The 26,857-nt window shown below is 41.3% G+C and overlaps 1 protein-coding gene across 2 annotated transcripts in view; it reads right to left on the bottom strand.

Annotated features, from left to right (window-relative positions):
* Positions 1 to 26,857, bottom strand: part of pdlim5b (PDZ and LIM domain 5b) — a 54,580-nt gene that overhangs the window by 12,560 nt on the left and 15,163 nt on the right. The window contains exons 3-9 of one of the 2 annotated variants that reach the window (XM_060896731.1): positions 20,088 to 20,239; positions 8,135 to 8,168; positions 3,967 to 3,983; positions 2,695 to 2,715; positions 2,567 to 2,581; positions 2,197 to 2,369; positions 1,895 to 1,925 (exon numbers count right to left, since the gene is read on the bottom strand). In XM_060896731.1, coding sequence (XP_060752714.1) covers positions 1,895 to 1,925; positions 2,197 to 2,369; positions 2,567 to 2,581; positions 2,695 to 2,715; positions 3,967 to 3,983; positions 8,135 to 8,168; positions 20,088 to 20,239 — 443 coding nt within the window. Of the gene's footprint in view, positions 1 to 1,894; positions 1,926 to 2,196; positions 2,370 to 2,566; positions 2,582 to 2,694; positions 2,716 to 3,966; positions 3,984 to 6,300; positions 6,861 to 8,134; positions 8,169 to 20,087; positions 20,240 to 26,857 lie in introns of both variants that reach the window. The other variant, XM_060896730.1, reaches the window with a different exon arrangement.

Below are 26,857 nucleotides of genomic sequence, written 5' to 3'. Positions count from 1 at the left end.
GAGAATAAAGGCAGGAGAGACAGGCATAAAGAGGCAGAGCTAGGAGCTGTTCAGCCCAAAGGAGAAAGCTCATCTATTATTTATCCAGGACAATAAATAAATATTGGACATTTTCCATCAGAGAGGAGACAGGAGCTGGCAGTTCTTCATATGATGAGAGGTTTGTGTGTGTGTGTGTGTGTGTGAGAGAGAGAGGAAAAAAACACCTCAGCAAGTGAGATGATTTCATAGATAAGCAGAAAAAACTTTATAACAGTTTCCTTATTGTGGTATAGAGTGTTAGTGTGAAATGATAAATGACGTTGTTTCTGAACAACCAAAGGACGAATCTGTGCAGAACCGTTTACGCTTTAATGACACGTCCATCACTGTAATGGTAGACCAACTCCAAGACCTTTCGCTAAGCACTTTGAGTTTAATGATGTAACATTTCATCAGAGGTTTTTAAAAGTGCTGCAAGCAGAAAGAAAGACAGACAGACAGAGAGAGAGCAGGACAGAAACTGTAAAAGAGGACAGGACTCAGGAAGAGAGACAAAAGGAGAAAGTCTGAGATGTTTATTTTACAGACAGCGGCACTAATTTAAAATCAGATACAGAAATCAGTAAAGGAGAGCAGATTTTTTTTAATAGAGTGAAAATCTGAAGAAAAACAGAAGGTTTAGGAAACAGAAGAAACACAAACCCCTAATGAAGCAGCCTTCCAGCCTAATGAATCAACTTCCATCTGCCTTTTTAACAATCGTGTGTCTACATATGAAAGCCAGTGTGGAGTGAGTGTGTAATACAGTAGAGGGAACCAGGGCGAAGCGTCACGTGACTACTGGACGTTCAGCACCCGAGCCGAGACGTCGTGATGCCAGTCCCGGAGCTTGTTGTACATGGGTCGTACGACCTCGGGGTCTACTTTAGTCACCCTGGTGTCCCAGACGACAAGAAATAAAGGACAACAGCAGAGGAAATAAAGAACAGGAAAAGAAGTGTTAAAGTTTTTGGCAATGCTTGTAAAAAAAAAAAAAAAAAAAAAGCACATCGTTTTTAGCATGCGACAACACAGGGCAAGCTTTTGTAAAATTCAGCACGTTCCTATATATGGAATGTCTCACTTATTCATGCCTTCTGTGTACCATTAATGCTTCAGAATGGCAATTAAAGTCAGAACGAGCAGCCAAGACACTAGCCAGTGTTGTTTACAAGAGTCTGGCCTTCAGACACACTGACTCATGATGGTTTCCATTTCCATGCATTTTTTGCACCGCTTCCTGATTACCCTCAATCCCAATTATTTACCCACGATGCTTCTCAGGGGACTACATTCCAGGGTGGTTTGCATTCCACTCTGGCAGCAGAGAAACTTGATGAGTTGATGAGTGAATATTCCAGGCCTGTCGACATTGGACTGGCTCATCCTGGCTGACACAACGACTCTCTATTCGCACTAACAAGAACCATTTTAATGGATATTTTCTCAATTCTACATGAATCAGATAGGACACAAATTCAATCTGGCTCGAATGATTCCTGAGTCTAATACGATGTTGTGTGTGTGTGTGTGTGTGTGTGTGCTCGAACATTTCTTCACTTTCCCCCTCAAAACTTTAGTTCCTACATGCAATGAATTCCTGTTTGATGAACAAAAATGGGGGAAACTTAACTTAGATGGTATAAAATCATACAGGGAGCTGTTTATTTTGACTCTTACTGTGCATCATGGTAGCGCAAAGCCATAAGCGACAAACCACTAGAGTCATGAGCAATTTGCTGTTTGCAGTGTGAACACAGGGTGAGGCTTGGACTCCACAGTAAATAGCCACACTTAAGGGAAAACAACATGCTCATGCAGCACAAAACAGCACCAGATCGATCAAATCACAATATCAAACTTCTTTGCTTACTTCTTTCCTGGATTATTCTCGTGGGCTTGTTCTGCAAGAAAGTCAGAGAGAATATGGAAGAAAATAAATAAATGAACAACACTGAAGAGAACAGAAAGGATCAAATATAGAAATCCGAGCAATTGGAGTGGAAAGACCATTAAAAATGCTTTTGTTTGTTTATTTTACTTGGTACCAGACACAAATCATCACAGGAAATGATCTAACTGCTTGAGCATGTGAAAAGTCTCGGCAGGAGAAAGCTTTACAGCTCTTCCTGGGACAGTACTTAGACCGGGTTATGAGCAGAAACGGGCACTGACCGTTCTCTGTGCCAGTCATCTGTGCCAGGATGCGGAAGGAGCGGGACTGAGAGGTTCCGGTGCGTGGGCGCCAGTCCTCCGTGTCCTCAATCAGACGCTTCTTACTGGCGTCGCTCAGGTGAGGGACATGATTCACCACCAGCTCTGTATCTGTGATGGGCTTCCGGGGAACTCTGAAAAAAAAAACCCCAAGAGAAATGTAGCATGTCATACATTAAAATAAATAAGTACCAAGTTAATAGTAATATATAACAAACTGTTGTGGCATTCAAGAAGTAAAAAAAACGTTTTCTAGCAGCATCTTGTTTTATTCCTTCTATAGAAAACACACACAAGCTGACACTACGTCAGCGCATGCTGTTCCTGTTACCTGGGTGGAGTCTTTCTGTGGGACGACGTTTGAGAAGGCAGAAAAGGAGAAGAGGAGAAAAGTCAGAAATCGGAGAGTCTATAAACAAGCGTTAGTTTTATTTCAAGTAACAAACTGCAACCACTTACTTAAGAATACTGTGAGGTCCACTATGGAAGTAATAGATGAACATAATAACAGTCAGTTAATCGACATGCCAGAAGCAGATATTTATGTTTAGAGTTCACAGCAAACATAAAGGAGCAGTTTGGTGAAGCTGAAATGGATTTGATTAGTCAACACATCTGGTGCTGGATGCTTCGTTCTTTCATTCATTCATATTATACTAAACTCCCTTTAGTCACTACGGATGATGTACGTATGATTACGAACACAGCGTGACTTATTGTCCACGCACTTCGCTGTGTACCCGAGCGCTGACACGTTATCTTCAGGTAGTACTGCACCATCTAGGCCAAAGGTTCTTAAATTATTTTAACCAGGGAGGCTTTTAACTGTTAAATAAATTCCACAGTCCTCCTCAGGACAGATATATTTCAGGGAACATTATATAAATGTGCGCACTAATACATGGTCTATTTATTAGTGTTGTAAAGTTTGTTTATTGCCTGAGCTTTTGACTAACAAAAACCAATAGAATTAATTTCATAATAATTACAGACCATTTGTTTTTGAGCTACTGAGGTTTAAATTAACTCAAATGAGCAGTCTATCAGGATAATGACTAAAAAGTCTATAAAGAAATATGCAACAATGATGTTTATAACAAATATAACATTGCTAATTAAAAATAATTGAGCAACCCTTAGCTATGTTTATTTATTTGTTTATTTATTTATAGAACACCACCCCCACTTTAAGAAATAATCCCTGCCCTAAGCCTCGCCTTCTAACGGATGAAAATAGAATTGCACAAGAAACCACAAGAGGGCAGTGCACTGCACTTCATGCAGATTTCACTATTGTCTTTGACAAACCCTTGTCTAGGATTCTCCCTCCTATATCTTTTCTCTCCCTCTTTCTCTATATCTCTCTCTCTCACACACACACGTGCAGTGCAAAATGTCAGAGTGCTCAACAGCTACACTATTTATACCCGTGCTAACACACATTGTGTGCTATAATTAAAAGCAAGCCTTGAAAAAACACACGGGACGAAGAAGGATTGACGTGAGCACATGTTGCGCAGGAAAGCAGACATTCAAGCTATAAGCTATGACCACACAAGAACCGAATGAGATAATGGAAGGAATGGGAAGAAGAAATAATGCCAATTGGGAACTGCACTGTGCTGAAGACAAGTACAATCATGCTTCGAGGGTTAACTGGGGTGAAAGGCTTGATGACATCACACACCACACACAGGCACAAACAGATACCAGTATAGCCATAACACTGACTTTGTTACTGGCTCCTCCTGTAAGGGGAAAAAAGAAAGAAAGAAAGAAAGAAAGAAAGAAAGAAAGAAAGAAAGAAAGAGAAACAGAGGGATACAGATGTGTGAACAAGTCGTATGACATTGCAGGAAGATCGAGTTTATACACACACTCTTTCTCACACACACACACGCAAACACACATGCTTCTACTTCACTTAACCAAGCAAACAGGATGTTCCCAGAACACACAAAGGGAACAGAAAGATGTCCTATTAATCCTTTAACTTGAATCTGTTTTCATGTGCGGTTTTGTTTGAGCCCTTAAAAAGCGCATTGTTCGAAACTTAAACTGCCAACGACAACAAGGAAGCAAAACAGCAACAAAGCCTTGTGGAGCGCTGCACACTCACTACAAAGCACCTCCTGGAACATCTGAGACAAATTACTTTAATGTGAGAGGCTGCACGAGTCAAACATCACCACCGTGGCTCCTCCCTAGACACTAATTGGCTGACTTAGTAAACGCAGCTGGAAGCTTTCGGAAGGAGAAGTTACAGGCGTTCCTGAAAAGCGCTCCAATAAGGAGATGAGGAGACGCAGGCCTTGTCGTAAATAGTCAAACAAATAGCCATGTCCCTGTAGTGCCACTGATAAACCCCGAGAGAAAAAGAGTCACAGGGGTTATAAAGAGGCCACGACAAAACACACATTTCCCAGCCGTCTACACGGTTAGATCTACAGATGTCGGGCACCTCTGTGCCTCCTCCAGTGCCATTACTATACCAACGTTATACAATGTGCTGAGTGGAGAGAAAACTCACAGGTGTTATAAAGCAAACACTGCAAAAACATGCCCATGTTTCCCAGCCACTTTCACACAGCTCACGGCAATGGGAGATGGGACAAATCGAGGTCCCCTGAGTTACTGCAGGAAGAAACGTACAGGTGTGGCACCACCACACCTCGTCCACCCGGCACTGGGCCGTTACTAAAACACACATGTTTCCTGTAAACACACTGACACTGTGTCATACGTGTTTGCATGTCCTAAGTGAGTCTGCTGCTGCTTCTCCCCAGTTAGACACATCATCACTAATGGCATGCCTGCTCATTCCCCATCTTTATAAGACTCAACCCTAATAATCTGGTACAAAAGATCAGACAAATTCCAATCATGGCCATGGTTCTTGACTAATTAAGGCCAAGTGTATGCACTCACAAAAACCGGGCACAGAAGATGTTAAGCAGACCTTCAATTAGACAAAGGCAAGCATTAGTGAGCCCCGAGCGCCTCACTGGGTTTCTCCTACACTCTTGTAGATTAAGACAAGATGTACAGCCTGGCTACAGACAAACAAAAAGAGACAGACAGACAAACGAATGTGGAGCCGCTATCGTGCCGCTAGCTCTGGATAATCAATCAGAGAGCGTAGCCTCTCATGTCTAAAGTCATAAAGGGCATGTCAACCTGTTTCCTTTTTCCTGTTGACTTCGAATCCCAAACGTGCTGGAATGAGGGCGTTTGTTCCATACCGTGACCTTATTTAAAATAAATAAATAAAAAAATATCCATCTAATACACAACATTTCTGACTGCAAATTGAAAGATTTCTCTAAATATTTTCCAACCAGAATTTTTTCATTTATTTCAAACCTGCCACGCATGTCTAACCATAAAGGATTAGGTTTTCAACTTCGATTATTTCAACACACAGCTTTAAGCAAGTGCAAATGTTTTCTTAAGTCAGTAAAATGACTTGTGAGAGCTTGCACGCCTTTTTTCCAAAAATGCTTAAACTTAACTGAATGCAAATTCAGACTTGTTCACTGCCATCCAGGCATTTCCTGGGTTTTGGAAAAGACGTTATTAATTCAAAACCTCCTCAAAAGTTTAGAACTAAGATCATTTTTGGGTTAGATAACACTACTATCCAAAGGAACTTGCACTGTAGACTATATCCAAGCAGTCGAAGGTTAAGGGCTTCGCACTAGCATGTCCAGTCCCTTTAAGGCAGTTTCAGCCTTAAATGAGGGCAGTCTTCAGGGAAAAAAAAAAAACTCCAATTCAAGAATTTGCATCCCACGTTATTCTGTAAAGAATTCCTTGGATGCCAGGACCACCCACATTCCAAACCCTTTAAAAACTTTGTTCCCTCACATGAAGAGTTCATTGCTTATTTTATTTATTTTAATGTCAGATTATTAACAGATAATGCATCGTGTACTTGACAGACCCCTACATAGACTCAAGAGAACCGAGAGAATGTCTGATCAGAAGCAGGACAGGATGGAGGCAGGGTTAAGGAAAGGAAGAGTGTGGAGATGATTCAGGACTCATACGATGGCCTCCACCTACCCATTCTGATGCTCCACTCCACCCTGTTGCTCCAGTAGGCCACGCCTTTGACCCATAGCCACCTCACATGCGTTTTCATTGGAGTACAGGTTGATTGGCGTGTTATAGACTGAAGACTGTGGGACAACAGGAGCAGATGAGGGAGCCGGGCCTGTCACTCTGGCTGGTGAAGATGAGCCAGAGGACGAGGAAGAGGAGGAGGAGTGAGAGAAGGGGGAATAAGCAGAGCCAGGTTTGTTGGCAGGGTTAAGTGAGGAGACTGTGCGAGAGGTGGAGCTGCTCGCCAGTGGGAAGGGAGGTTGTGGGCCTTGTGTGGGTTGTGGTGGAGGTTGTTGGGAAGGAGCAGCAGGGGTAAAAGCTGAGGAGGCAGAAGGGATGGAGGCTTTGGGTGCAGCAGGAGTGGAGGATGGGCTGACTGTTCTAAAATTGGAGGACGATCCAAATGGACGGGCCGTCTTGTTGTAGGCACTACTTGGGGGAGGGTTGGTGGGGATGGCACTAGTGGCAGGAGCTGGTGGGTGGCTGATGGGCACAGGTTTAATTATCTCTGGTGATTCTTCCTGTAGGAGGTGGGAGACACACACATGCAAAACACTCACACACCACTGCAAACTCATGCACAATATTATTTATTTACTGGACATAAAGCCATTTCAAAACATTAAAATAATAGGTGCTGTATACCAGACTGAAACGTGCATCACAGCTCTATAGAAATGTATGCTGCCTCTACAGGGGGATCTAAAATTTAGAGTCTACAGCCATTCATCAGAGAATAAAATTCAGTTGGTTCTTTGCCATTTAATTTGCTACTACAACCTTACCTCTTGTGCTCATTGGCCACTTTATCAAGTTGATCTACCAGTTTCTGCTTGAGTAGTGGACCGTTCCCTCACACGGTAGCGTGTTAGATAAACTCAGGGCACTTAAGTAGGTTCTCTGTCATGGTAGCGTTTAGTGCTAGACTTCTGAAAATCCTTTTCCATCACTGTTGGGCTGACTGATGCAGAAGTGTGGTCAGAAACTGACACTGCTTAAAGCTAGAGGGCAATTAACACCCTTAGCATGGAAAAAGCTGTTTGACCTACAAAGGAGACCTAGTGTCCTAGTATTATATTAACCTTTATAGCACCTTATGCAATCGCAGCTTTGTATAATCAATGGTGTAAACATCTGAGGATTCTAAACGCTTTTATGGTTCATGTGATTGTTGTTTTATTTCTATGCAGTCCCACTAAATCTGTGACTAAATCTACAATCTATCACAGGAGCCTAGAGAAATCCCATGAAAAGTCTGTCTTTTAATTGTCTCAGTTCTCTGTTCTGATGAAAGAAGCCTGAAATACTGGCATTTTTCCTATATGACAACAATATATAGTGGTGTAAATGATAAATATCTCGAATATCTATCAGGAGATGTGGTAACCTAGTGGTTAAAGTGTTGGACTACCACATCCCAGGTCCATCAAGCTACCACTGCTGGGCCCCTAAGCGAGGCCATTAACCCTCAATTGTTCAAGTGTATAAAAATGAGATCAAATGTAAGTTGCTCTGGACTTTCAAGTGCCTTAAATGTAAATATTAAAAGGATGCATAAAAAAAGAACAATGAATTAACCAGTGCAAAATTTTGAGTTAATAGCAAACGATCTGATGTCTGGATAAACTGAGCTTTTACAATTAGTGAAGTATAAACACTGCTGTTGATATCCGATCAATTCGATCCAGTTGTGAATTCAGACCTTCAGATCTGACTCTTGGCAACTTTCAACAGTGTTCACGCTTAGTCACATGTTTCAGACTTAACATGTTTTAAACAGCATTTTTTTTCTTACCTTGAGAACTTCGACTTTGGGAACACTGGATGCTCTGTAAACACAAAAAGACAACAGAAGACAATGAATTGATTTTCTTTCATTAGGTTACCAGGAAAACACTACAATACAAAGCTGAATGTGACAGACATCGATCTGCACACCTGCTTATTTAATGGCAAACATTTTAATGCGCTGTATATAAAACGCCACAATGTTTGTGTGTTAGTAATCGCTCCATTCTGCCTGGATTTGAAAAATATCCAGTGCAGCTTGAACCCGCTCTATCCTTTTTGCATGGCACATTACACAGTCCATAAATAAAAGCACAGCAAATAGAGGCATCCGAGTTCAAGCATTTCTCATTCTCTACTGACAACAGCTGAGGATTTTGGAGCGGACCTGGTATATGCCAGCGTAGACACGGAGTGCCAGGAGCAGACTCTGGAATAACATTACAAACTGGCTTAAACACAAACTGCATCGCTACTGGCATCCAGTACGCCACAGTGGGAGCGTTGGATATTAAATATCTCACGAAGGATGAGAGATATCCGTGATCAAAGTTGAGTAACTGGAGAGATCTGCCATTTCCTAAGTGTTGAGACAAAATACTCTGCAATACGAGACAGACCAGAACCACGTCAGATGAGTGAAACAGACTTCTGCAGTTTACCTACAGACCTCCACCGGGTCAGAATAAGGATCTCTTTGATTTAAGCTCGGCTTATGAGAAACACTGCTGTCATGTAACGTGCGTTTGGGGCTTTAATCTTTTTTTCCTAGCCGTGCACCGAACAGCAGGATTTCTTGCTATTAAACAGCACCACAGCTGTAAAGAGAGCTGAATAAACAAGCTTTTGTGAAAATGCATTCTTCTCACAACAAACCATAATAGATGGGTTTTTAGACGCCCGCAGACATTTCTTTCTGGTTTTAATACTTTAACCCTTTCCTAGTATGCACTCATCTGTGTGCTGCCTCAATTACCATTTAATATATATAAAGAATATTAAATGAATATAAAAAGAGTAGAAGTTTTCTCTCTCCCTTATATAATAATCATTTTTAAAACTTTCTCAATTTTCTAGTTTTTCCCGTTACCACTGACACCTCTGGCTTGCTCATTAAGGATATAAATATAAATTAGATTTCTGTAAAGCCGCTTTGTGACGATGTTTTTTTTTTTTTTTTTTAAAGCACTGTGCAAATAATATACAATTGAATCCCATGCTAATCCTTTAACTTTCCCCCTGGAAACGACAGCGCTCTCTTTTTCCTCACACCACTCAGCAAAACGTTTTGGTCGGAAATGCGGGGTATGTTCCTGCACAGACTCTTCCATATTAGGAAAGGAAGACAAGAGGAGTTTTTACAAGGCTGGTGCTAGGTCACTAAACAGCCCCGCTTTGTTAGACGAAGTTCACCCCATTATAAGGACAAGAGGAAAAAGCCACAATGAAAACTCTGAAGCAGTCTGTTGGGAAAAGGAAGTCAGCCAAGCGCCAAAGAAAAAGAGCCATACGGCTGCGTTTAACGAGGCCCAGCCTAAACAAACGAAAAGACGTGTAACAAATGGGCCCGGATCTCAGGTGAGCACCCTTTCACACTCAGAACATCTGACACAGGTCCTGAGAACATCTGCTCGAATCTGGGTTCTGTTGTTTTCCGAACAGTGGGACAGCCTGTTTTGACAGAGAGCTCACAAATGAGAAGGCTCTGTGTGTATGTGTGTGTGTGTGTGTGTGTGTGTGTGTGTGTTAGCATAACAGACAGCTGTTTGCTGACCACAGCCTGTCCAACTGCAATCTCACACGCTATGCATCTCCAATCAACCTCAACATCAAAGCAGCCACTTGATGACAACCCTAGATCTTGAATGATCTCAGGGAAACATCCAATATTTTCTCATGTATTTTATATCATAAAGGAAAAATGAAGGATGTGTGTATTGTTTTTCATAACAGTTGATTGAACGCACAAATTATTTATGTACCTCCATCAACAGCTAGATATAAAACCTGGACTGCTGATTTGAAAAACCCTGGTCCTCATTTATCAACCATTTAGTAAATTTGTGTAGAAATGTTCTGGCCGACCCAAACTAAACATTCCTGCCAAATTTATAAACGACGGCTTTTATCGGAAACACATAGGCTTGTTAATGAAGGTCAACCTTGCATGTTCACAGAACAGCCAATTTACACGTAGTGATGGACACAAATCTAGCTTTAATCCTAAATAATTAGCATGACTTGTGCTTGTGTTTTTGACTCCAACAGCAACTCATCACTGATTAGGATTTGAAGTCGATCAATCAAGTTACCCTATTAACTTTGCGTAATGTAATTCACAGGTCATGCAAGATATAAGAAACATCAAAAAGGGTAAGAGTTTTTTTAACGTCCCTTTACGCTACGCAGACTCACGTGAGATCTATTTCAGTGAGGTACTGAAAGTGCCAAAGCAATGCTGTAAAATATGACTGATCTGGATCCTCAGTGCTGTGAACATGTACAGTAAAGAGAAAAATCAGCACAATATAAATCAACAGAGTCGCGAGTGCATAGACTTTTCCAGCAGGATTTTGCTTTTCCCAGACAGACGCACACTACGGGTCGTCCCATGTGCCTGCGGGTGTGAGAAACTGAGAGAGGGCTTACTGGAATGTAGGAGGGGCACCGACATTTCCACACAGCCAGAGCCAAAAGCAACATGGCATTAGCCTGAGGGGCAGCAGCATCCCAATCTGCTGTCGCTCAGAAGAGCGCCCAGTCGTCCTCTCTCTTTCACAAGCGCACACACTTTCCTGACAACAGGGTAAATGCTTTTCTGCTACAACATATTGGAAAGCAATTAATAAGATCTGTTTTTAATATTTGTTTTCTTTTGCTTACAGGGTTACTATGTCTTAACTTTTAATTTTTTTATGAACTTGCATTCGAAAGAACGATGTTTTAAGCCAGACAATATTCTGCGTTTTGGCCGAGTCACTGTACTAATAATCTACACGGTTCAACATTCCCTCACTGTATACATCCACACACAGGCACATAATCTCAGGAGGGACCTACTGGCTCTCACCATCAAAGTTTAGGGTAGCAGCTAAGCTCAAGTTGGCCAAAGAAGCTCAGAAAGCTTTGTATATTGAAGACATGAGTCACTTTACACAGTTTCTAGAAAAAGCAGACGAATGTAATACAAACCAGAGGGAGATTGATGGGATGAGGTTCTGGTTTCTCTGGTAACAGATATGAAGCCAGGCCTCTGGTCAAAATCACAGCACTGCCACAGTAGCTCAGAGTGCGGTCAGACTGTATACACTCTCACACACGCTCTTGCTCAGTCTCTCCGGCTCTGTCCCCGCTCTTTCTCTCAGCATGGTGAGCCAAAGACAGGCTACTAGATGGCCAGCATTGACGCATGACTGCAGTGATCACAAAAGTCACTAATGCAACGGAGTTGCACACGGCTAGATCCATACTATGTTCTCAAACTTTATGATTCAGTTGCATGGAAGATAAAAGAAGCACAGGCTCTGTACAGTACCTGTTAGTCTGAGTAAACAAGGTGCGGCATCTATGACTCTCAGTAAGAGCAAAGGTGGTGTGGTTTCTGTGCACATCAGTTTAAGTGAAAGTTTCGAGGCCTCTGTAGCTGCCAAATAGTAAAGAAGGCATGGCCTCTGTAGCTTCTAGTCTGAGTAAAGAAGGTGCAGTCTCTGTGCCTGATAGTCTGAGTGAAGATAGTGCAGTCTCTGTGCTTGCTAGTCTGAGTAAAGATAGTGCAGTCTCTGTGCTTGCTAGTCTGAGTAAAAATAGTGCAGTCTCTGTGCTTGCTAGTCCAAGTAAAAATAGAGCAGTCTCTGTGCTTGCTAGTCTGAGTAAAGATAGTGCAGTCTCTGTGCTTGCTAGTCTGAGTAAAAATAGTGCAGTCTCTGTGCTTGCTAGTCTGAGTAAAAATAGTGCAGTCTCTGTGCCTGCTAGTCTGAGTAAAGGAGATGTAGTATCTGTGCCTCCTAGTCTGAGTAAATATCAGTATATCCACAGTGCCTTCCAGTATGAGTAATGGAGGCATAGCCTGAGCCTGTCAGTTTAGTTAACTTTAGGTGGCGTGGCTTGTTTTTAACCAATGAAGACGACCTCTGTGCCTGTCTGTGCATGTGAACTGTAGAGGTGCCTGTCGGTACCAGTAAAAAAGGTGTGGCCCGTGTGGTTGCCAGGCTCATTAAGGGAGGCATGGATGGACCGGTCAATACTAGTGGATAAGGTGTGATCTCTGTGCTTGTTATAACTTAGGTCTTTGACGGAAGAATGGCTACTGTTAACCATCATACCAAATGCCAGATGGCAGGACTACCAGCTGAAATACTGAGCTGACATTCGGTGAGGCTTTCCATGTGTTTAACCTGTCTTATAATTATTTAACACGTGCCTAAAATGAGCAGTAGCAGATAGTGACAACTTACTATTAAATAACCTTTGCAAATATCAGCTCAATAACTCTTAAAGAGATCTGAATCCCCTTTGTGCCTGTCAGCACCAGAGATTGCACAACTACAGTACACAAATCTTTCACAATACTGGATGACATGAATTACTCAGTATTACAGCACATCATAACAACTCACGAAGCACACGAAGTCTTTAAAGATGGCTTTAAAAATTTTATACATATATTGTGCAGTGTTTTTTTTGTTCCCTCACACAGCTACGGACTACAATTCAAGCTCAGAGCAGCGCAGTAGTGTTTGCGTTCTGGGCTGTCTGCTCCTACCGACATACCCTTGCATAATGTTTACGTAGCTTCCGCCATCTTTGATGTTGAAATCACAAGCCAAGGTTATCAGTTCAGAGCTGCAGAAATTAGATAAACACACTGCCAGTGATTTCAGTCAGCTTGTTTCCTTCCACACACCCCCACATCTCTCTCTCACACTCACAGCCACAGACTAACAGATGTTTCATAATGGCTCTCCCAGATCTCACGAGCTCGCCTCTATAAACGTTAGGCTAAGGAGCAGTAAAGCTGGAGAAGATATTCGGAGACATCGTGCAACAGCTTGGAACTGTTACCTTTTATGTAGCCTATAAAGAAGTTTTTTAAGTTCCAGATCTACTGTAAATTACATATATTTCCAGCCGCTAAAATTCTGGAGAGATTCACAGCTTGAAGTGGAAAAATCTGTGCACAAGGACTGAATCTTCCTGATCAAATTCGCAAGACAATAGCAGTTTGCATTAAAAGATAAATTATAGCCCGCTTGGATAAGTTTTCATCCCTGCTGAACTTTTCAGCATGTGCTGGATCTTTAAAGTGAAACGGAATTAATTTGGGTTTTAATTGCTAAATAGACAGAAAATATGCAATAATAGTAATTGTGAAAAAAAAATCTCCACAAATTCTCTACAAAATCTCTACTGACCTTCGGTTGATAGACCTCAGGTTTTGTTTCATAATGCAAACTCCAGTGTGGCACCAATATTACAAAATAGAAAAAAACATGGCCTTAATCAGACGAAGCCATCAACTACTGTACAAGTCAGTGACCAGGTAAAGGAGGCATAAGTCAGAGAAGCAACCAAGCAGCCAGGAGTATCTCTCAGTATGATGCTACCACCACCATGCTTCACTGATGGTGTTCTCAGAATGACGATGTAGTTCTGAGTTTCTGCCAAACGTAAGTGAAAATTTAAATCTCATCAGACCAGACCATTCCCCCTTTTTTTTTGCTAAACCTTCAAAAAGACTTTTGGCAAACTCCAAATTCATCACTCTTTCAAGAATCCCAGCATTGTGGAACGCCACGACTTCCTCAGAGACGTCCTTTCTGATCTCTCAAGCGCTTCCAAAGTTACCCTTGTTGCAGGCTAACAGGTTGAAATTTAGTGACAGGATCTCGCTATCCTGATCTCAAACAGACTTTATTGGCCATGTGGTTTGTGTTATTTTACACTAGAGATATCACCACGTGTTCACGCAGAACTGAGATCATTCATGCCCTGACACAAATGAGGAAGTGGTTGAATGAGTGAAAATTTGTGTCATCACCGCTATAGATTCCTCCACGCTCACCTCTGGAGACCCTTAATACCGTAAAGCATGACCAGCAGGACGCCAGTGATCGCTCCACACTTGAAGAAAGCATTAAGACCGCGTTGTAAATTTTATCCAGCTTTAGTCTGCAGAATCTTGGGGCAGTCAAATGTTGGAACAGAAAATTTAAAAGTGTGCCAAGGTGATTTTTTTTTGCTTCCTGAGTATTTCAGGCATGCTGGATCAATTTTGGAGTGTATACATTTTTTTCCCCCCTACAGACTATACCCTGAATGTGGGCTGGTAGTCGGGTTCGATCAATAACTTGAATATGAATGGATGTTTATCATTGTCACCCTTTCTAAGTAACAGGAAAGTGTGTCACAGACTGGGTAATGTCTGGTCACTGGTTCCACAGGTTGATTTACAAACAATAAGTGATTTGATGAATAAAGTGATTTCTATTCTAATGGTTAGTGAACAAGTCACACAGAGATGTGGCCAGATGCATCCTACGGACATCGTCCAGGAACACTGACGTGTCTGTGTTTTGTTCTGCATGGACCTGATGTATAAAAAGCGATGATCCTGTTTTAAGTTCCAGTCATCCGGTTGGACAACTTGTATCCAAATGAGTTTTCAAGTTTCGGTCAAGTAAAATATAGCACAAGGAGATTCTGGATGCACCACAAGTCAAAAAAAAACTAAGAAGAGAGTACAGAAGAGCTAATGTTACCCGAATTTAAATGAACTGCAGGTACATTTAGACACAAAAGCTAGTTGAAGGCCAGGGCTTTACTGTCCCATTCAACAACAATCCAAATCAACAACAATCCTTCCTTTGAATGATGCTGCTTTTAAACCTGTTTAAACCAAAGAGAAATGTGCAGTGCACACAATCAGTTTTGACCTGCGTAGAGATAATACACAAAGTACGAAGGGGACATTAATTATTATAGCTTTTGAGGCTTTGTTTTCATGCTTTTTTTTTTTTTTGTTTAGAGAAAAGCCAAGATCAAGGCATAAATCGATAATGAAAGCTGCCTGTTAAAATAAAAATCTGTGAGGAAATTGAATCTGATATCTGAACATTTCATGTTTAGCCACTTTCGATGGAAGTCGCTTACAATTTTCTCTCCAGAAGCAATTCATGAAAAGTAGAAATTTAGAGTTGGAGGAATTTTTAATGGCTTGAAATGATGATTTAGTGAGACAAGGGATCTATTATAAAAAAGATTTTGCTACATTTGCTTTATAGACGTCTCCAAGTTTCCAACTCCTTTTGACACATAATAGTGTATTTGTCGATCCTGAAAGCAAAAGTGCCATTTTCTCTTTTGAGAAAGAACGTGACTGGCTTTACCCAGCTGCGCTGGCAGCACTCTGTCTGGCTCTTAGAAAAAATGACAGATGCTATTATTCACTTGTAACAAATGTGTACAAAGTTGTGTTAGCAGGCAACATGCTAACAGGTTTTTTTTTTTCTTTTCCACAAAGCTCTACTCTGTAAACTACCATGTTAATGATTTTTACTTCTGGCTGGAGGTACATATTTAAAGTTTGAGTTGCTAAACAGACTAATGGATGATTTACTTCATTATGTCGACAAGGAAAGGGGTGCATTTTTAAGCCTTCAGTTGGAAAAACAACAGCCTGCCAAATGAGGAAGGTTTCTTGGATACCAAACCACTATCACCTCATAAACGTTGCTTATTAATACAAGACTTTAGCCTCCTTGGTTACACGTCTTGGTGGCCTCATGGAACGGTTTTACCCACATTTAAACGCCGAAGGCACTGGAGCGTGAGAGAGCTCGTTAGCGGTTGTTGGGTTTAAACAGCAATTTATAAAAGAGTGAAAAACTGAAAATGTTCCTGCTTGTGTTCAAAGTAAAAATACTAAATAGACGGGCATGACCTGACAAAAAGGCTTGCCGAGCCCGAGTTAGCTGCGCTGACCTTCCAGTGACTCCCAGAACAGAGCATGAACATCCATCCCAGAAAGAATAACAGGTCTTCCAGCTCATTTAATAGATGCACACAGTGTGGATAATCCAGCCAAACAAAGAAGAGCAGAGCCGGAGAGCAGGAGTGCAGATCGAGGCCAGAGGAGGGAGCGAGTTCATGTACAGAGACAAACTCCGGCTCCAGAGCGATGTGGTCACGCTGGTTTTCCTCCGCATCGTAAAATGGCCCAAAATGCTCACTTTGAACTGCTTTGTTCACCCACACATGCTAGGCTTTGTGCTCTTTAGATGCAGCAAGGATATGTTGCTGTAATTTAAAGGAAAAATCTATTCCGTATGACTTGAATAACAAATTTTATCATCGATATCTGCAAAAGACTTTTATTTTTGTAAGTTTCCTTTTTGTTTAGGTTAAAGATCTTTTAACTTTCACTACTTTTCACACAATGCTACTGGACTACCTGCTGTCAAATCAACATGGCGGCTCACCGCATCGATAATTAAACAAAGCAGCACATCATACAGAGATGTGGGTCAACAATGACACAGTTCAGGTTCCCAGTTCAACTAAATGCAGCGTTAATCCTTGCTTAACGTCTAACATAAAAGGGCGATGCGGCGGCACTACTTTAGTGTTTTAACCTGTCCAGGTCTTTCACCAGCTCATTTTGCTTAAATTGTTCAGCCTTTAAAGACTTTGAAACCTTCATGTTAAAACTGCCATCAACGTCATTTTGCTCATGTCACAGCTCTCTGCCGTAACATATCAGCTACTGCTATGTTGGATTTCTCAATAGTGTGATATTATTAACCCTTTAAGTCTAAAACTAATGTGATGTCTCACATTAATATTAATGACTCAGCACAGCTTATTACTGCTTACTTATTGTCTGGAAAAAAAAAAAAAAAAAAAAAAACACAGACCAACGAATCAGCACCGGAATCTCTAAGCACAAATCTCACATTTTAATAACAACACATTTAAAATGAAATTTTCCTTTAACCTTCACAGCCAAAAAACTCCAGGAGATAGAATTTCACATGTACCTTAAAAGTTTACCTTTACCTGCATTTCAGCTGCGATCAGCAGCTTTAGGCTTCATGCTTTGATTCCATCTCTATCATGTACACAACAGGATGATTCTTGCTGAAATAAATCAGCACTGTGTACAAAGAAATCCTACCACCTGAACATATCAACGTGAACCTAACAGAACAATCATGTATTCGGATCAAAAATAGAGCAAAAGAAACAGCAGACCCTCGTGGCTAACAAAACACCACCAAACCTCAAGGAACGTTGGGAAAGTCAAGTCGGGAACAAAAAAAAAAAAAAAAAAAAAACAACAGTGGGAAGCGCTTGTGGTCTGAACGGATGGAAGAAATCAATGCGGCATTGCTGAATTGACAAAAGCAGGTACAAATTTTGGTTTCAGAGGTGGGAGAAGGGGGTCTGGCCGAGACAGACGGGAGTCTGTTTAACTCATTTTGCACTATCTGAGAGAACACAGTAATATTATTTCAACACTGCATGACGATTTTAAGTGCTAAGCTCTCAGAAAAAAAAAAAATATCCAGGGGAATTTTACAGTATTTGGATTCGATTCCATTAACATAACTGTTTGTCTGAATGACCAAGACCTCAAAAATGTATCAAGGCAAAGCCTCAGTGTGATTGAATTTATGGCATACGTCACATCCTGAAGATTACCGGCATACAGTATGTACCACGCTGAAGTTTTACACTCCATTAGATGAAATGTCTCTTTAGTCCTTCCAGATTTAAAAAAAAACAAAAACAAACCCAATAAATAAAGATTTATAGCGCTTGAATTAACAAGGTCCCTATACCGGATGAAAGATTTGTATCTCTTCCCTTTCGCTGCACTGATGCACGCAAAGCAGATCTGAATGTTTGGAGTATAGAAGCATGATTTATTTGATACTATTCAAATGCTATGGCACATTACAAGCTCACACTATGAATTCACAAATGCTCCGTGAGCAGGCTATAAAAAAAGGCTTTTCCGCGTCGCAGCCGTATATATCTTTATACATGCGAGCGCACGACATCCAGTCAGTAGTCAGAAGCTTTATTAAGGACTTATGAATAATCGTGTGGATGGCCCCTGAGCTGCAGTGTTCTGGATGATTTCTAATGCTTTGCTAACGCTGCTCAAATAGCTCTCTGGGACCTTTGAGCAAACTCGACAGTCTTCTAAATGTAATGTTATTTTAATAATAAACCTGCGATGGGTTGGAAGAGCAAACTGATATTCGGTTGATAGCGGCTTAGGATTGATGGTTTGCGCAGATTGTTTGACAAACGCTCGACAGCTACGAAAACGCATTAAGAACTTTAATGAGACATTCCAGAGTTATTGCACCACATTCCCCTTTGTCTCAATTTCCTTCCCAAAAGCACAGAACTCCAGAATGAGAGCCTGTGAGTTTTTCTGACCCCACTTGGCTTCTGAATAAGGGCCAGGCTTTTACTTTTTTTTTACTCTAATGCACTGCTGCCCATAAACAGATCCCATTAATTATGGCAGCCAACACTAACACTAGTGAAACTGTCACAGTTCTTGAGAACCGATTTCTTACCACGGCCTCCTTCACTGGGCATCATATCACGTAAGGATCCATGAGAAAACAATTAATTTATTACATTTTCTTTTTATACCTTTCTTTGTACCTATTTAGAAAAGAACTACTCTTTGCAACCACGATGAGCAGAAAAGCATCTCTTCATGTCACAATCTTCACGTTATCTCCGGCTTCTGTCCTCTCTCATTAACAAGGTTTTAACTGCCGTTTGCTGGATATTTTTTGTTTTCCCTTCCATTCTGTGTAAACTCAAGAGACTACAGTGCGTGAAAAATCGCAGCAAATTCACAGACAAAGTCAAATATAAACACGACTTTATTTCACCTTTCCGATATTTGATTCTTTTGCCTTAACTGAAGCTCTTGACTTGTACCTGCATGATTTCATGCCCTGCACTGCTGCTACACGATTGGTTGGCTGCATAATGAGCAAATAATCTGTAGTGCAAATCAGACGAGAAAACATACTGGATCAGAACTTTTCACAGCACTGAAATTCTAACAGTAACTCCGGCGTGGCAGAGACGGCAGAGCAAACAGATTCGATGAGCACTAGAGCAAGCTGAAACGAGAAAGAGCGCTCAAACCCAAACATCATGATTGCATTACATCCTGCATGCCCAGAGAAGAGGCCCTCTGAGGGAAAGGCACGGCAGAGACCGCTCTGTTAACTAAACAACTCTTTCCACCGCCTGCTGCACAGCCATCACATTCCCACAATTACAGATCTTATCTTTGTTATGGGGAATATTCCTGACACTCACTGACATGAGAGTACTGAAATAAACACAGCGTCCGACTCTGGCTGGGGTGATGCAGCAAAAATGTCGCAGAACTATAAATTTATGGCCCTTGTAGTAAGAGTAAAGTCTTTAGGGGTTAATTAACTTCACTTCACACTGAAAATATGATGCATATAAAGTTTCAATAAAAAGTGTAGAAAGTAATGAGGGGGAAAAAAGGATTAAAAGAAAAGTATTAAACAAGTTCTGTAAAAAATATTTTCTCCTACAATGCTAGACTTTTTGGGACACACTTTTTGGGACAATACTTGTTAAGCAGAAATGGGGTATTCAATTCAGGAGATTTTAATCAGAAAAGCTTGCTTCTGATTGATTTGTTTTGTGTGGATCTGTTTTGAAACATTTACATTTACAGCATTTGGCAGACGCGACTTATCCAGAACGATTTACATAAGGGCCTTGCTCAGGGGCCCAACAGTGGCAGCTTGGCGGACCTGGGATCGAGCTCACAACCTTCCGATTGGTAGCCCAACACCTTAACCACTAGGCTACTATATGCCCCCACTCTTTACCAAGGGTGCCAATATTTCTAAATCTGCCGTTCCACATTCTGTATACTGCACCTCTGCAGGGTGAGGCTCAAGTTGCCCGTGCAGGCTTTGATCTTGTTCTGAGCCTCCAGGTGAGTCATGGTGTTCGTGGCGATGCCGTCGATGGACAGCACGACGTCTCCGACGCTGATCCTCGCCATGGCGGCTTTTCCTCCATCAGACAACTGCATGAAAAAAAAGAAACACACACACACACAGATGAGAGACGAAAAGCAACGTTGCTGCAGAAATCCCTACTGCTCTTCGAAAGGTCTTGTGAGTTCTTCTTGCCTTCTGACTGCAGAAAAAAATCAGACAGTCATTTGTCTAAGCTGAACAAGTACACTGCTTTCAATTGACGGCTCTTGTTTTTTTTTTTTTTTTACTTCCATCATTCAGCGGTTAGCTTAAAAATAGCTCAGAATAACACCGCAGGAGCCGTTTCCATTAGGACGACACGAGGGAGGTCTCTTTGAGCTAGAAACAAAAAGCATGTAATAGAAAGTTAATAATTACATGATAGGAAGCAAAAACACCTCCAACTCTTGTCTGATTGATGAAAATGACCCAAATACCAACGTCCGCTTTGCCGATAGCGCTGTGACATACTACATCGAGGAGCAGAAGAATTACAGCTGGAATTTATTAGGTTGTAAATATTATGGCTCATCTCACTGCTCAGAGATTTAGCACGCGATAGAGCCGGCTGGGTTATCAGTTAAGACCCGACACCCAATTATACTCCACTGGAGAAGACGATCATGAACTTTGGTAGCTTTTGGACCACTTGCTGAGACGAAAGGATGAAACAAACCTAAACTGCTGTCATTTAGCTTATACAGTCATGTACAAGCGGGTCAGCAATTACGTCTGATAGCAAGCCATATTTTTCATCACCATTATTATTATCATCATTATTACGTTCACACCAAGAGGCTGTTTGATTGACACTACAGCTGACCAACCACTGGCTTTTCCCCACAGCATACACAGCAGTGCATCATGCTACAAACTGCTTCAAAAACATACATAAATAAATAAAAAAATAATAAAGAAATAAAGAAAGAAAGAAAGAATCCCACTGGAATTACTTCTAACTCTGGTGTCATTGAATTTTATTCGGTGAAGAAGCTACATGGATTTCCTGTCCAAAATCTATACACAGAAGTTCATATAAGCAAAGAGAATCTCCTGAGGCTGAGGCAGGACGAGATTCAAGTCAGCACGAGTCACGGTGGCTTGCTATTTAAATAGTCACCTTGCAAACTATAATCAGTCGTTCTCAAAAGCAAAATAATTATGTATTATGTAAAATACGTTGGAGTATATAATCTACTCCTGCCTATTTTGTAATCCGTCAAAGCAAAGCACTGTCACGTAACGCACTGTAATCAAGCTATTGCTATGACGAGAGCTTCCACTACCTCGGACGTGTCGCTTTGATAGAGATTGTCCTAATGCGGCTGCGGTGCTTGGCTAATGGTTTACCTCAAAATCTTCAATGCTTAACTTGAAGAGAACGTGTTTACTGAACACAAACTTCGGCTGTATTTGCAATGAAATTACTTGCAATTAAATGAATTACGTCTTGCTTTCAACACCAAGCCCACTAGAAAAAAAAGAAAAAATATTTCCAGTTATGACCTGCTTGTGGAAGAGAGAGGGCTTTTGAGACTCGTCTGAACAGCAGCTCAAGCTCACATCAAGTTATTATTTCAAAAGAATGGCACTTCAATTATTTCTATACTCTTGATCCAAGTTATGGGGTTGGTGTGAAGCATTTTCCAGAGGGACGTCTTCTTTATAAAACAAACTTAATCCAGTTTGTCAGAAAAGCAGAAACGCACCTGTATCCCAGCTCATTCCTTTCAAGCAGGGAAGTAAAGTCCGATGCATGAAGTTTAATGCGCGTTCTGTATTGTAAACAATTAAAATTCCTAGGAATAAAAATAAACAATGTGGTTATGTGATGTCTATCTGCTCTGGATATGGCATGTACTCGGAATGACAGCAGCTCTTGTGCTCCTGCGTCATCCTTCTGTTATGAACAGCCTGACTGCGTGGCTCTGGATTGATCAGAATGCACTTCCTACACTTCTTCCATGACACGATACACAGATCTCAGATCAGCATTTTAGAGTCGAGGATGCTAGACTGGATCCTGTAGATGTGCCTGGACAGGAAGACCTCTGTTGAAACCACGGTTTCAGGTCGACTCGGGTCCAGGTGTTCCCTTGAGGCATTGCACAAGCATCCGTACAGCTTGTAAATCAATTCCTGTTCGTTCGTCCCCTGTGCGGCGGCTCGCGTTCTGGCTTGTAGCTATAAAATGAACACGGATACAGACAAGGCAGTCTGGCTGGCAGGATTGGATTCGGTTCAGTTCAACCAAAAAAGCGAGGGTATGAAAGTTATTGAAACAAAAGTCAAAACAAATGTCAGGCTTTTTTAAAATCACTTAATCCAAATGCAAAAAAAAAGCAACACAAAAAAAAAAACCCACAGACTGTATGGCACACAGCACTCAATGACAAAGTTGATTAAAACGAACAAGAATATTACAGCAGAAAATAAAGGAAGGACTAAAGGATAAGCTTCACTACATTGACCCCTTTTTAACTTTAGAGGAAAAAAGCAAGTGAAAAAGGAAGTAGACAGGAGAGAGTGTTATTGTTCCAGGGCTTCTGCAAAAACACTTCCAGTTTTTGTTTCCTTTTCATGTGGATATTAAGGACCCAATTAGTTTCAGTCAGCTAACATGCACATGTTCTCACACACACACACACACACACACACACACAGCGGTTATCAGAGCTGAACTCAGTGAGTGACATAACTGCGGTCTGCATAGTAGGCTTAATTGGGCACTAAAAAGAGAGCAGGAGGCGGAGCTGGTGGTGCTGATAAACGTAGCCACCCTGAGTCTTAGTGGTGCCAGTGGACAGCTTTATTTATAGCACGTGGTTATCAGGCTCCGTGCTCATGCCAGGAAGGCATTATGGTTAGCTCTGCAGGACTCGGGTCAACGAGAGGGTCAATAGGAGGAGGGTAAAGTTCAGGAAAAGGCACTCAGCAGGAAGAGCAACTCCAGCTTGTGAAATATGCCTCGTTGTCCAATTTCGACATTGCTCCCTAGACACCTTTGAGTCAGAATCAGACGCTTTCAACAAGCTACAGCTTCTTGAATACAAATCTTCACAAAGATTGCTCACTAGACTTTTGCCCAGAAGCCATGAGTCACAAGTTTAACTATGACAACATGACTACAAGGGTGGAGCAGGTGCGAACAGCCCCCAGACACCCTACGGCAAAAAGGTCTATTCATAAGGTCAGGGGAAATAGTTGAACCCTCCCCACAGATGGAAAAAAGACACACATGCACACACATGCACATGGCCAGTCGCGATTCCCAGGAGTCTTGTTTTTATACATACTATAAACCTCAGCCTTGCCTCGCATAAATACAAACCTTCATACGTACGTAATTAAACAGCACGTCTTCACTTACACACCGATTACATAATTTTAACAACCCCAAACCCCTTCACTTAGCCTTTTATCTGGATGTAAAAAGATATTTCATGCAAGAGGTCAAATAAACCGTATTCAAGGTTCCTCCAATTCCAAGCAATCAAATTTTCCATTTTAAGGATGAGGAATGGTGTCTTCTCCCGTGTCCTTTGGTGTGAAAATGTTTCAGTGCCACTGTGATTCATCTCAAATGAAAGCAAAGAGACAAATTTTATTTGTTTAACTCGGTATAAAAGCGACCAAACACTTCTTGTTACATGTGTTTGGCAGCTGGAAATGGCAGAATGGATGAGACACTTCCCCCTTTTTCCACTCCGTAGACATTGACCGCAGTGCATAAACCGTGCCGGTGGAGAGGCGTTCCCTGGCGTGTTACTTTTGTGCAGCGCAGTAAATGTTAATGGACGGTTGTTCCACTCGCAGAGCACCCCAGATTTTCTCCTTTTATAGTTGTCTGAGAATGTTTTGTGCCACATCACCCACACCTCTAATCACGAAAAGGAGACAGCATCACGCGGCACTTCTCTGCACTGAGAGCGAACTCTGAGCACACTGTAACGAATCCTTATCGTCCATCAGGACACCCAGGACCTAAACAAACTGAGCTTATCTGTGTCACACATCAGAACTGTCCCCTTAATACACAAGACTCAGCACTTTTTCCTCTAAGTGCCATGACAATGCACAAACACCAACACTGTACTGTATGTCTGATTAAACGTCGTTCCATTGTAGGAACTATGGGAAAACTTTAGAATTCTTCTGCACATCCTTTATAGCTTTTCTGCCACCATATAAGGCTATAACGATGGTAGAGAGAAAAAAAAAAAAAAACACAACCCATATTAGAACAACTGTAATTGCACAAATAAAACATTACGGAGCACCAATTACGGGCTCTTTTTCACCCAAACTAACTTTTAATCCAAGTTCTAGTTGCTTTCCTTCGTGGATCGTGGAGTGTTTGATATCTTTTGTACACTTTTCTGGTCACAGGTTTCAGAATCTTGAAAGCTGCAATTTGGATCACTTTTGATGGGTAAACAGAGATTTGGTGATGGACTACTGGAAACGGACAGTTGTTTGTCGTCTGTAAATGGCCTTATGCTCCATCCATAAATTGAGGAGTTAACTCCATCCAGGAGTTCAAATCCCTACAATGTCATATTCTCTCTAGGTAACCATGGGTATTGATGAGGTCATGTATAAGGAAGATGATGGATTTTAATTACCTGTGTGTGTGTGTGTGTGTGTGTGTGTGTGTGTGTGTTCCTCTGCAGTGTGACACAGCCATTCAAAAAGATGCAGTTAACTTGCTTAACTGTTAGTTGGCTTTTTGGTGCACTTGCAGTAAAAAAAAAAAAATAAAAAAAAAATTGAGCTTGACTTGCAGGACTAATTAATTGATTACGTCCCTCAGTCAGGTCTAATCAGAGCTAAATTGTGTCCTTACTGTAATCACACCGCATTAGGTTTGGCTTGGAGGTAGCCCAAGACCACCTCATACAAGCAGTCTCAGAGCAGCTGTTTTGGTCCGTACTCAAGGGCTTAGGTCAAACAAACTAAAACGGTCTCCTGCGTATGTGCAGCCAGCTGTTTCGTCACGTTGCTTTTTGAATTCACTTCTAAACACAATTTAAAAAATAAAATAAAATAAAAAACATTTTGAAAAAATAAATAAATAAATGTAATAAGTAAATAAATAAATAAATAGATTTTGAAAAAATAAAAAAATAAAATTAAATAAGTAAATAAATAAATAGATTTTGAAAAAATAAATAAATAAAATTAAACAAGCAAACAAACAAAATAAATAAAATAAAATAAAATTACTATTAACAAAGCTCGCTGAAAGAGACACACAGCATTCTGGACAACCAAAGAGGGATAAGTGTATATTTTAAATCGGAACCAAACCACATTTAAGCCACTTAAACACACATTGCTAAAGCATGTAGGTAGGATGTTCATCAAGCATAACGAGAACTTCCAGTACAGTTTAGCTGTCACATGTATGGCGTAACCGCTATACATCATGTGCACACAGATGTCAGATCTTCAAAAGAACACCTAGAAACCCCGAAAATGAGAAGTATTGAGCTCTTGACAGGTTTGAGTTAAAGACTGTTTTGGAATCCCACTCCCATCCTCTACCACATAAGATATGATTTAATCAACTTACCTGCTGTCTAACAAAAACAAGAGCGTGATTTAAACCACCACGATGGTTTATTACTCCAAATTTCCTTGACATCGGATCCCAGCCCCGACTCACCCCTAATCCCCTAGTGTGATTAATTATTGTCTGCTTCTGTAAAGTTCAATAACAGGCAGTACTGGTGAATGATCCAAGCTTTGATGGGTTTACCAAAATTTCTGTTTAATCTGGCTAAAATGGATGAGAAAAATACAGGGGGGAAAAAAGACAAAAACATGGCTGTGTGTGTGGCTCATTGCCTCCCTTTTCTAAAATCACAAGACAGACAATAAGCTCAAAATGGCTGAAAAACGGCAACTGCGACTTAGTCGTCACACAATATAGCTTGGAGGTCTTGAAGGGTTTAGCAGGAGGATAAGGAAAGAGCTTGACTGCACAAGAGGAATAGGAGTGACGGAGGTTTTCCCATGAGGCACCTCACATGGTGCGTGGGTCACGGCTGCGATTCTGTCAGCAGCTGATTTCTGGAATTGCATTTTTATAGAATCTAGACACAGAAGACGATTGTGAAAGTCCTCTGGCGTGTGCGTTAAAGAGACTCGCACGCTCCTTATATGGAGCGAAGTGAGCGTCCTGAGCCAGTCGTCTCCCTGAGAGAGACATTGTGTCATCCTGGGCCGAGCTTATGTAAGAACGACGAAGCACGTAGGGTGGTGCTGATATACTCATCAGATCTTCTCTCACATCACATCAAGGAAGTCGGCCAGATGGCGCGAGATTTTTACGGCTGTTGTGGGACGTGTGATGGAGAGATCTTATTCAAGCACTTTGCTTTTTTTCTGGTTTGTTCATCTTATTTTAGAAAAAGTGACATCAGATTTGTTTTTATCCCAAGGAACCTACAGTACAGCGAACGCACATGTTGTGATCCAGCTGCATCGGTGTGAAAAAAGCAGCACAGTGAGTGTTGTTTAAGTGAACAGAAACATCTTAGTAAAAAAGCCCAAACGTTTCTCCATGCTTGCCCTTTTGCATTTCTTCTACGCGTCTTCCTGCCTGTGATCGCTTCAGTTAAACCGGTGAAGCGCGTGTACACGCCGACCCAGTGAAACTT

This window comes from Tachysurus vachellii, chromosome 20, assembly GCF_030014155.1.
Source record: "Tachysurus vachellii isolate PV-2020 chromosome 20, HZAU_Pvac_v1, whole genome shotgun sequence".
In the NCBI taxonomy this organism is placed as follows: Eukaryota; Metazoa; Chordata; class Actinopteri; order Siluriformes; family Bagridae; genus Tachysurus; species Tachysurus vachellii.
This window is presented reverse-complemented; position numbering and strand designations above follow the sequence as displayed.